General features: G+C 40.6%; 1 protein-coding gene across 3 annotated transcripts in view; it reads right to left on the bottom strand.

Moving 5' to 3' along the window:
• The window catches only part of sbf2 (SET binding factor 2), a 126619-nt gene that overhangs the window by 80773 nt on the left and 32839 nt on the right, over nt 1–13007 (bottom strand). For all 3 annotated transcript variants that reach the window (XM_034308662.2, XM_026930509.3, XM_026930510.3), the window contains exon 3: nt 3475–3612. In XM_034308662.2, the coding sequence (XP_034164553.2) occupies nt 3475–3612 (138 nt within the window). The remainder of the gene's footprint in view (nt 1–3474; nt 3613–13007) is intronic.

Raw genomic sequence — 13007 nt, 5'->3', positions numbered from 1 at the left:
TGAATTCTATAGTGTTCTATTAAACTATGAATTAAACATTGATCCTCCAAAAATCACATGGATTTTTGGACTGGATTACTTTTTGCTGCGTCAGGTTTTGTGTCCATTGCTTCAGTGGTAGTTTTGGTTGGTGGAAAACTAATCCCCTATGAGGTTGTAGCCTTTGAACTGTTCATTTCATTTTAATGACCTTTTAGGTTTTTTTTTTAATTAAGTTTCACATCCTTTGGGTAATTACCGTTACCTCATTTACTAAATGGCTCATACCACAGAGTTGTTGAATTCTTGATTCTGATTGGTCAGAAGGTGTCAATTATTGCAGCTTACAGGTTTATAGTAATGCACTCGTTCTAATACGTTATCATTTCTATAGTAACAGCTCACGGACAGGAACCTATACGGCAGACGAGCTACATAAGCTAAGCCTAATGATAGATGTTTATTTAACATTTTTTCCAGTTTCAAGACACTGGTACACTGGAAAGAGATCATCAGTCTAAATAAGGCGTAAAAATAACAAAAACCAGAAATCCACAGTCAGTTCATGACATACTCGCGTAGGAGTCCGTGATGACTCATTATTGGTGAAAATAGCTAGACTAGGCTGAAAACAGCAAAGAGGAAACCCTTAAGAAACTGTTTTTATTCAATTTTAAGTCTACCTACTGTAATAAGTAACCACATCATAAAAAAATGCTTTAATACACTATACAGCCAAAGGTTTGTGGACACCTGACTATCGCACCCATATGTGCTTGTTGAACATCCCATTCCAGATTTAGTCCCGCTTTGCAGTTGTAATAACCTCCACTCTTCTGGGAAGGCTTTCCACTAGATTTTGGAGCGTGGCTGTGGGGATTTGTGATCATTCAGCCACAAGAGCATTAGTGAGGTCAGGCACTGATGTTGGGTGACGAGGTCTGGGGTGCAGTCGGTGTTCCAGTTCATCCCTAAAGTGCTGAGTGGGGTTCAGGTCAGGGCTCTGTGCAGGACACTAGACTGCTTTCACTCAAACGTTGGCAAATCATGTCTTCATTGCTTTATGCACGGGGCACTGTCATGCTGGAACAGGTTTGGGCCTCTTAGTTCCAGTGAATGGAAATCTTAATTTTACAGCATACAAAGACATCCTACACAGCTGTGTGCTTCCAAATTTGTAGCTACAGTTTGGGGAAGAACCACATATGGGTGAGATCAAGTGTCCACAAACTTTTGGCCATACAGATCATAGTCTATGTCTTGTCCTACTTTTCTTTCTTATATGCAATCACTTTGTGAGAAATTTATTTAAGCTGCCTGCTGCTTCGGTAATGTATTTGTACTCCACGCTAATCACTAGATCAGTTAATTCAGGCTATTTCGGTAACCTTATCTTATTCGTGGGACAAATGGAAATAGATTGTAAATATCTGGGTAAAATTAGCATATTTCACAAATTATATGTGATGCTAATCCATCAATGACATCTACAATATCTGATTACAGCGTCCTATCACCCAGCACTACTGTCAAGCGCTGTGGGTAGTCTGAATCATGGGAATAAATGAGAGGAATAAATTAAATAAATAAATAAAAATAAATAAAAATAAAAAAAAATAAAACAGTGAAGAGGACAGTTGGGAGGCATAAAAGTCCCATTTGATAATAAAAAATAATTCCTTGGTGTTAATGGGTGCGATGACACTGCAGCTGCACGCATCAGGGTGGCCTTCGGCGCTCCACGTCAGGGGGAACCCAGATGAGGAGGATTAAAGCATCTCTTTGAGAGAGAGAGAGACAGAGAGAGAGAGCACAAGAGGACGACTCCCGCGAGAAGTCACAAAAGGAGGCAGCACCAGCCAACAGCTGGGGGCCATCACAGCCTCCAGACCTGATGTGCTCTTCATCCTGGCCAAACTGTTGCATAACATTCAAAAGGACCAGGCCACAAATGCACAGCTGTCGTTATACTGTCCATATAAAAAAATGTTTATGGAACACGTGGAATTTTCCATAATTCTGGCTCCTAAAATGTGTTCTGACCTTAATCTAGGTCATAGTAAACAGTTTTATTTAACATACAAGATTCTGTAATGTTATATTTGCACCCAATATTGAATTTAAAACTGAATTTCCGATAGAGGTCATTAGTGGAAAAAGTATGTGTTCCTCTGAGAAAATACTCTCTTGAAAAAAGAAAAAAAAAAAAAAGTGGGAAATTTTTTTTTTTTTATAAAATCCCATGGCAACTATGAAGCATGGTGGAGGTATGTTAATAATCACTAACTGAATCTAGACCAGGAAATTCTATAGAAAAATGTTGCAAAAGGTCATTCATGTACTAGCTACCACTAGTACCACAATGACTCAAACCAAAGAAAATACTCTAGATAATGCAGATTTACTGTAGAGAACAAGGTTCACTGATCTCATAACTCCATGCGTTCACAGGAAGACTGACACCATTGTTAAATGGTCTGATTCCCGAATGTGTTGGTAAACTAATTAACCTTTCCAAGCAGTCTAACTGTAAGATGTAATTTCAATGTGATTCACTGCATCTAAAAGTGTGGGATATTCGGTCTTAATGACCAGGTTTGAATTCCAGATGCTGGGCTGGCGCTCAAATTCTATTGTCAGGATGTTTGACAGGATGCTTGATATATATAGCTTAGATTTTTACTCATTGTGACTTGCTTTGGAAAGAACCTCAATGGTTCACTAACATCTGAAGTAGTTTTTTTCATTCCCAGACTAATCTTTATGGTGCCTGTTCTTGGAATTTCAGTGGAATGTCATTTTAAACCCTCAAGCATGAATCTCTGAAAACCATCAAGGACATAAGTTCCTTCTCAGTCAAAGCGACAGCACAGAGCATGTTCAGAACATGTACATTATGTGGGACCATGAGGTTCTGTAAAGGAAGGGAACTAGGCTTGTGCGATGTAAGGATATTATCGTACTTACATGACATAACATTGCAACGATATTCACAATATATTACAATATATTACTGACCATTTTGGTTGAAAATTGTTAAAATGGTTTCCTGCTATTTCAAAAGGGAAAAAAAAAGATAAAGATTTTGACCAAAAAGATTAAGTAGACCTTTTTTTGACCAGCGCTCTCCTGCGAGCAGCAGCAACAGTGAAAAACATCAGCCATGTTGATATTAGACAACCTATCTGTAAAAGAATTATATGAAATTTGCGCTGAAATGTTTTTTAACCATTTACTGCATTACTGCAGAATCACTTAAAATCCACCATCCAGCTGAGTTTTCACAATTTATACAGCTGGTAATATTATTACTCCCTCCTATACTCTCCTTGAACACAACATGCTCACTTTCCTGTCTTATTTAGGGTACCAGTTCTGGAACACTCATTCGTTTTCGTAATATTTTACCATGGAAAATGGAGAGCGGGGAAAAATCATTATCGCATAAGCCTAAAGGAAACCATAGACCGTAACTAGAGCTCTAGTCAGCCTTACCTGCAGGTTGACCTCAGCCTCGTAGAAAGTCAGACAGGAGCAGTAGTGTCGGTCCGAGTCGATGTCTGTCAGCACCACTGTAAAGAATGTAGGAGGCTTCCTTTCGCGAGATAGCCTCCATCCTCCTGGCTGACAAAACTGTGGAAAGAGAGCACACGTACATATGATTTTAGATCTCACAAAGAACATAAAACAGAGAGCTAAAGAACATCCATTCGATGATCAAACAACCTCAACAGTTACACTGAGAGGGCTTCTTAGTGGTGCAACAGAAAAGTGTTCCCCTTATCGGCGGGAGATTGTGAGTTTGAATTCCAACGATGCCACAGCCATCCGTGGCGAGAGATGGTTCTACACTCTTCTGTCTATCAGAGTGACAGCAGCCAATCGTGGGCATCTGTGATATTGTGTATGTGGAAGAGGGTAGCTAGCGATTTCCTCCGAAAAAAAAAAAAATCTCAACAAGTAGAAGGGCATGCCTACAATGATCAACAAGTCCAGTTCTTCTTGTTACTAATTTTGTATGTATGCCTCAAATACTCTTAAAATATACTTCAAACAAGAAGGAAACTATTGAAGAAAAACCATTTCAGACAGTCGACCTTGTTGTGACCTTGACCCTGTTTGGAACAATTCCGAAATCTCATCAGTTCATTTACTGGTTACAAAGATAATTCCAAATAAATCCTACAAAAATTCAACCACTCGTTCTTGAGATATCACACTAACAAAGAATCTCAGATAGACGGATATACGGACAGGCAGATGGACAAACCAAAAACATAGTGGTGGCATAACATCACCTAATGAGACTAATTATTGTTACAGGCAACTTTGAGGTCATACATTATATTGCCGAAAAGTATGTGGACACCTGAATATTGAACATCCCACTCCAAAACCATGGGAATTAATATGTAGTTGCTCTTTTTGCTGTTATAATAATCTTCTTCTGGGTAGGCTTTCCACTAGATTTTGGAAAATGCTTGTGGGGATTTGTCCAGTCAACCACCAGAGCGCGAGAGGCTGGGCACTGATGTCAGGGAACAAATCCTGGTGCACAGCCGTCATTCCAGTTCATGCCAAAGGTGTTCAGTGGGGTTGAGGTTAGGGCTCTGTGAAGGACACTCGGGTTCTTCCAGTCCAACCTTGGCAAATCATGTTTGTCCAGATCACACTTTGTGCACAGGGGCACTATCATGCTGGAAGAGGTTTTGGCCTCTTAGTTCCAGTGAAGGGAAATCTTAATGCCACATTCTATACAACTGTGTGCTTCCAACTTTGTTTCAACAGTTTGGGGAGGACCCTCATATGGGTGTTATAGTCAGTTGTCTGCATACCTTTGGTTATATAACATATTTCTGGAAACTCAATAAAAGGGAATTCTCAAAAGAAAATTAAACATCCTAACATCTAGTCCTAGAGTGTTCAGAGTGCTTACTGGAACAAGATGTGAGAGGGGGCTTTTGTGAGGTCCTGGCATACTGGCTACTTATAATCGTAAAATGGTCGGTGGAGACCAGGAGCAGGATGTCCTCCTTCAGCTACTACATTATCCTCTCATCAGAGAGCAGGAAATGGCACTCATCCGCTTTCCTTGCCACCTACTCTGAACACCTACATTCCCGTTCAGAATTTTCTACTCACAATCAGGAATGTAGATCAGGAAACATCAAGCAACGGCCTCATGTTAAGGTTAAAGTAATTACGTTTCATTTGTATCACTACTTGCTCCTGAAAAAAATGATTGGCTACTTAGACGATACAGATTTGTCCAATCAGAGAAACCAAAAACTGGTTCTTCAGCCGTCAGCAGAGTTGCGGCGTTGAGGCTAACAGATGTCCTGCAACATTCCGGGCTGTATCTGAGTCAGAGTCACTGCAAAAGAGCGCCATATGATGATCAAGCATAAGCATGCACTGCCTTACGTTAGTTGTGTCACGTTTACACGGAGTGTCCGTTATGTTACGCATGGACGAGAGGAACAGAGAGGAAGTAGAATGAGAGGCAGAGAAAGCGAAAGAGTGGTGGGGCAACCCAAGGGCTTGAACCAGGATGTCACAGTCCAACGGCAGACACAATAGCAGGCAGGAAATCTCTAACACCACAAGGCAGCGGAGGGAAAAGCGGAATGCTCCGGCATCATCAGATCGGGACAGGTGCCAGGAAAGTAACAGAAAATATGAAAATATGCAAAGTATGTGGTAAATTTCCAGAGGAAAACAGATAAACAATACAGATGCTTACCTGAGGACACGTCAATAAAAGACGGAGAAGAGTGGAATTGGCTAAAATCACATCAATACATCAACAGCCCTTTCCTCTGAATAGCTAAGATTTGCTGAGAAAGAGATTAAACGTCTAGAAATGTCAGAATTCTGCCTTGGGAGTCAAGTACTAGAAGTGAAATTCTCAATTTGTTCTGGTTTAATCAATCACAAAAATAAAATCCAAACAATAACCATGATAGAAGTCATTTGTACATGCCTGTCTGATGAGTACAGTAATATTAGCTTAATCTGGGCCGTGTCTTAATGTTGGGACGTGTCTCAGAGTAAGACGCCAAAGCTGTCTGCTGTATTCAATCACTATGGACAGCCAACAATGAAGTCAGATCCCATGACAGGCTGTCATCAGAACAGCAGTTATTTTATCTGATTCACAATGATAAATTTCTTTTTCAGGATGTCTGACTGCATTTCTCTGAAAAAGTCTGGTGATCATTACAGAACACAAAACCACTAAAGCAATACACTTTACAGGAACACACTAGGGATGCTCTGATCTGATCATGTTTATTATATTCGTAATGCTGGATCGGATATCAGAGGAGAAAAAAAACAAATGTAACAAACTGAGCTTGAAAAACATCACAGAATTGTTTGTAGTGCAGCATAATGCAAAGCAACACGATAATAACACGATAATAACAGCAGCCACCCAATTTACCATAACAATTTTTAAAAAGAATTAAACAGTTAAGCATTTAAAGGTTAAATAGGTAAAAGGTTATAATGTTTAAATTTGAAAATGATAAAAACGTATGTTTAAAGACTAAAATGTTAAAAGGTTAAAATATAGTTAGTTATGGGTGATATGTTAAACCAGGCGGTTGCTAGGCTGTTGTTAGTTGGTTACTATGGTATACCAGTTGGTTGCTAGGATGTTGCGATGGTACTGTAAGTGGTTGCTAGGGCGATACTATGTGGTCGCTATGGTATTCCAGCTTGTTGCTAGGGTGCTGCTAGGCTGTTCCAGGTGGTTGTTAGTGTGCTACCAGGTGGTTGCTATGATATTCCAGCTGGTATCTAGGATGTTACTAAGTGGTTGCTATGGTATTCCAGCTTGTTTCTAGGGTGTTGCTAGGTGTTTGTTATGGTATTACAAGTGGTTGTAAGAGTGTTGCTACCTGTTTGCGATGGTGCTCCAGGTGTTTGCTAGGGTGTTAATTGGTGCTTGCTATGGTATTCCAGGAAGTTATGTGTGCTGCTACGTGGTTGCTGTGGTATTCCAGCAGGTTGCTAAGTTGCTGCTAGCTGGTTGCTGTGGTATTCCAGGTGGTTTCTAGGGTGTTGCTAGGTGATTGCCATGTCATTCCATGTGGTTGCTAGGTGATTGGTATGGTATCCCAGTTGGATTCTAGGTTGTTGCTAGCTGGTTGCTCTGGTATTCCACATGATCGCTAGAGTGTTTCTAAATGATTCCTTAGTCATTCCATTTGGTTGAGTTTGCTAGGTGGTTGGTATGCTATTCCAGGTTTTTGCCAGGTTGTAACTAGGAAGTTGCTATTGAATCTCAGCTAGTTTCTAGTGTGTTAATTGGTAGCTATCATGTTCTAAGGGGTTGCTAGGGTGTTAGTGGGTGGAGCAGTGCAGTTTTAATTGACTCCAGAACATCTGAATTAAATCATGTGAAGACAGGAACAACAAACCATTCCCCATATATTCCTATGTGAAAAAGTGCTACATGGCAACCGTAATTCTGATCTTTTCCAAAAGCACAAGGCCACTGTTCTTGTATAGGATCTACGATTGCGCCAAACTTTGTGGTTTTATGTCAAAAATTGTGATGTGTGAAAAGAGAGAAGTACAAGAAGAACAGCATTTTGGTTTTTCCAAGCCAACATAATAAAACACTTTAACGCATTACGCAAAGGAATGCAAGGAATTTATTTAGGCTACTGATGCTAAGAAAGAAAAGCAAGCCACAACAGTGTGACAAAGAGCATCGAAACAGCATCAGAAAAAAGCAGATAACAGAAAAACTGTGAAGGGTAAAGAGGCAAGTCAGAGTGATATCAAGGGGAGAAGTGACTCTATAAACAGAATTCTGATAAGAAACTCCACTACTGTAAGCTCATAACTGACCTCTATACAAAGTACAGTGTGACCACGAACAGAATGCTCATAACAGTCTATCTAACCACACACACCCACACGCGTGCACACACACACATACACACTTGTGTTGAACCAGCTGAGTCATATCAAAGACATAACACATCCTGCGCTTAGTTTAGATCCCAGTCAAGTGACAATGGCACTTCAAGTGCTCCTGAGTTTGTGATGTCAATAAGCCCGATAACATTTTCGCTGAGGGTTCCTCGTCATGTGGACATGCCGCCCGTTCCACAAAGCGATACTGGATCTGCGGCTTGACCTGCTAAGAATCGGTGCAAGCTGAGCAAGCATGAAGAACAGGACAACCAAATTAGACCTTCATCTGCTGTCTGGTGTATTCAATTACTCCAGTCGTGCCTCTTTAGTGGTGGCTATAAATAGCGTAAAGCATTGTCCCGTCTGGAGGACAAAGAGAACATTTTGGCATATATGAACCGCAGGAGCTGTCAAGTGCAAGCTACAGGCTCAGAATAACCTCACGAGGTTCTTTGGTATTATCATTATTTGGTATTATCCTAAGCCCTATTTGGATGGGATCACTTTCACTCCATGACGTCTGTAATAAATATTTTTATACATCTACTCTGAGATGTATCTACTCATACGTCTACATTTACTCATACATTATTTTAAATGCATTTAAGGTTTGAATACAGAGAACATTATTGGATCATTAACGATTATATTTATTTATTTGTCAGCATCTAATGCTGATGATTAAGGAACTGACAGCGATACACTCATTTATTTCAAGAAAACTAATCCCCTGTGATATCATACTCTTGATTTCTCAATTTAGGAAGTGTTTCATATGGATACGTGCACTAGACAACTAAATACAGAGTGTAGAAGTGGCCAGAACTTTTTGTTGCCCAATGCAAGAGGCAGCATCTGCCTGCAAAACCACAGACGTGTCTATCCGGATGGGATTAAAATGATCAGACCATGACTGAGTTGGTCCAAAAACAGTAAGTAATTTAGTCAACAATTCTCAGGGGAGGAAGGGAAAATGAAAAACACCAACATGGCTGGATCTGGAGGGAAGCAAAATCACGAAGGAGCACTTGCAATTCTATGTAAATGTAATCCTGTCTGTGTAGGGCGTTTGTTCAAATAAAAAAAAACTGTGGAAACTATAAGTAAGAACTGGAAGATTTGAAAAAAAGAAAAAAAAAGAAAGGAAAAAAAAAAAGGGGGAAAAACCAGTGAGTGATCGAAAAGAGGCTCATGACAAATTGACCCCATACTGTGGCATGATATGAACAAAAGCCACATATTTAGATGGAAAAAATAATTAAAACCAACTGAAATAGCAAGCTAAAGTCCTGGAATGAAAAACAAAAGTTTTTTTCAAGGAAGACAAAACAATGACATAAATGAAAGAGGAGGAAAGGGGTGACACAGGAGACCTCAGCCATCCTCGAGGTCTTCAGCCAACAGCACGCTTTCACTAAACAAGATGGGGTTGGATGTTAAACTCCAGACATGTAGAAGGTCTATTTCTGACAGCTAGGGCCAGCGCCAGCATCATGTCTGAGCTAGGAAGTGCCAAAATGAATGCTCTATTCATAGGCTGAAAACTCCCGACGTGAAAACTTCCTCAGAGCATCTTCAGGGTCAAAGCTAAAGAAAGGGGGGAAAAAACTCTAATGCATGACTGTGCTGCACTGGCGCTCCTGTATAGAATCTACACAAAGTAGCTCCATGCTGTGGTGAGATGTTAACCACAACATTATGGACTTTTCAGCCAAATCGTATAAAAAAATCGGTCAAGTATTGTTCTAAAAACAATTCCAGCTGGGCATGCCATTGGCTTGGTTATGCAATCCTGCACACACGGTTCAATTTAGGGACAGATATTTTTAGCGAGTCATGAAAGATGTCTATAATTCACCACAGATCAAAACTGGAAAGTTAGCAATAACGAGACTTCCAAACCCTATAATTTGGATTCCTGACGATGTTCCATGCATGCAAGAAATTGTGATAAAGGCTAGGGGATTATATCTGTAATGTGGTGCGTTGTGGTAATGTGAGTTACAATCACAGTCAGCTGTGTACAGTTTTGTGTACAGCTTTTCAGTCAAATATTTGGGAATTCATTCATTCAGTCACTCTAGCCAGACAATGTGGAAAAACATGGACACAACTTCCTAGCAAACTCGGGAAAGTCCTGATGAATATTCCTTGTGATATATGGACGGCTACAGGTTACATACCACAATTGACTGCAATATGTAATATCACGTATTACAGTTAATTGTGAAACTGGACCATTGCCCAAAAAAAGCCAAATAGTCACCATCAGTAAACAACAACAACAACAGCAACCACAACAACCAAAAAAAAAAAAAAAAACATAATAAGAAGTTCAGCAGGCTTTGGCCAGGCGAGTGTAAACACCTTTGTCCTGAGCTGAAGAGATGCACAATACAGGCCTGCGTCACCGAGCAGCCCCCTGCCTGTAAACGGAGCGATAACGCATCAGGGACAGGTGCTTCCTGTGAGTCACAGAGCGCCGAGCTCAGCCCCTTCGTCACTCTCTCCAATCAGCGAGCTTGTTTCTTTCCTTTTGTGTTCTTCACCTGACAAAACAAAGCTGCAGGTTGGCTACACCCTGACATCATCGGCAGTCACGAGGGCCTTCACTCTCTAGTGCTTACCCAGGAAGAAAAACATGAACCCTGATTCTGCCTGGAAATTCTGCCCACCTCCGCACTCTCGAAACAATGGACGAGTTATACACAGAGATCACTACTGACCTATTAACTTTACTATAGAACTGTTTTTCTCCTGCAGAAATAGATGAGGATAAACAAAGTGCACCTGAACAGGCCTTAACAAAATATTAGTGGTGGGACTTGAGGGTGGAAATAGTGACAAAAAGCTGGATTGAGGTTCATTCGCTCAGACAAAACTCACAGTCTGGTTGAAAACAGCTAAACAGCACTTGCAGTATTGGATGTTTGAGTTATATCACTTGGTACCTTCAGTAGGGTCCTAGCTTGTTTGATTTATGTTATATTGATTTAAACTGTTACAGTTGATTCAATATATTGCAATGGTGAAGCTCTACATGCACTATAGGAGTTTGTTGCACAATATTGTAAAACCCTGACGACAACAGACATGCGGGTTCTTGAGTGGAGCAACACCCAATCACCAGGAGATCATGAGTTCGAATTCCGGCGATGTCAGAGCCATCCATGCCAGGGAGCCAAGTGAGCAAAATCGCTGCTCTCTAGGTGGGAAGGATGGTGTACTTTCTCTCTCCTGTCAATCACCACAACACCTAGGCAACTGGAGGCATCTGTGAGCTCATGGATGTGGAAGAGGGCAGATTTCAGAGCTTTCCTCTGAGTGTGTTACGCTGCCTTGTGACGCAGCAGGAGAAGCAGCTCGAAAAGACTCGTCAAGTGTCTCAGAGGAAGCACATATTAACCTTCACCCTCCCCGGTTGGTAACTGTTTTATGATGGAATTGGCAGGTAAGCAAGATAGGGAGAAAAACAGGGAAAAATCCACCAAAAAAACATACACATGCAAATACTTGCAAATACTTGTGTTCTGGTTTTAGGAAAATTTGGCAAACCGCGTTTGTCAACTGTGACGTATATGACTTATGACATTTATAACATATGGAACATTGTAGGTATTTGGTTCTATCACATATTCTATCATAAAATGGTGGGTATTCTTGAAATAAAATATGTACATATGCTAAATATTCTGTCCTTTTCCTAACTACGTCAGTGTTACTACAGCAGGTAAACAGTCAGGTGCCCCAGTGAGACATAAAAGAGGCTCCTGGACACACAGATCATCATAACACAATCTCTCCTTTTTTGTTATTGTGCATAAGCAATTGCTAAAAGGAAATATTTGGCTTGTTTTGAATCATTGAAACTGGCTCTGGGTACACACTATTTCCCGTTTTGTCCCTGAGCAGGAAATAACAGGACTCTCGGTATATGGTCTACTGTTTGGGCATGATTTAGTTGTCTTTTTTCAGAAATGGCAGTCACAGCTCGGTTCATGGGTGGCATATTCAAGCTGTGTGTGTGATTAGGAATGTTTACTAACATGTTTTGAGCATTGCTAAGAAACACAACAAATGCGGTTCATTTCTGTGCTTTTTTTAAAAATAATTTCCGGAGTCAGTTAAAAAGGCTTTAATCTTGTTGATGAATTTCCTTATGTGCTCATCGTACTGCTAGAAATATGTGCCTTCATTCGTCACTCGATGCATAAACACACTCCTCTTGAGGGTAACACTATGTGCAGCCATTAAACCGAAATACAATCTAGTGTTGACTTTAAAAAAATGCACCCCGGTGTGTGTAAGTCCTCAGAGAAGCAAGTCAATTAGATAGCAGACAGCCTACAGACCAAACTACAATCATGGACACATTTTCCGAATAACTCCTTGCATCTTTCCCGGAAGTACGTGCCACATTCCACATTACAACCGGGATCCAGGAGGGGAAAAGAGCGGTTCAAAAAGTCAAAGCCAGCACACAGGCAAGATGACACAAACATTTACAATCTGCCCCGTGCTGAGAGGTCAAATTCCTTCATTATGGGATGTCAGGCCCTAAAAAGGAATACTGTGTTTCATCGCGGTTCTCTCAAAACAAAGTATAAGAAGATTAAAACTGGACTAAATCTTCAAAGAATGTCTTGGTACATTTTTCTGTCGTCAAAAAGATTAATAGTGTTCTCGGAAATTCACCATTTGTTTTCTTAATCGGCAAATAAACCATTATAAGTGATGAGAGTATCAGTGTACATCAGTGGATGTTCCCAAAATGTTTAATTCGCTTTGACTTTACGTGATAGGAAAATGTTTTCTTTCAGGCTTAAAAGAAAGAGGACACATTAATCCACTTTACATGAAGATGGAAGACAAACACTGCAGGCTGAAGCCGTAAAAAGAAAGACCAACAAATCAGTCAGGACGCTGACACAGAAGTGTGCCCTGATCTCAAACACTCATGTGTGCATTAACGGAGGAGGACCCTATGAAGGGGGGGGGGGGGGGGGGGGGTTTAAAGCTCTTAGAAATGCTTCTGTAATGCCTCGTTTTCTCTAGACATGTCCTAAGGCTGGTCCCAGGCTAACGAGTGCCGGGCA

The sequence above is a fragment of the Pangasianodon hypophthalmus genome, chromosome 11 (assembly GCF_027358585.1).
Source record: "Pangasianodon hypophthalmus isolate fPanHyp1 chromosome 11, fPanHyp1.pri, whole genome shotgun sequence".
NCBI classification, from domain to species: Eukaryota; Metazoa; Chordata; class Actinopteri; order Siluriformes; family Pangasiidae; genus Pangasianodon; species Pangasianodon hypophthalmus.
This window is presented reverse-complemented; position numbering and strand designations above follow the sequence as displayed.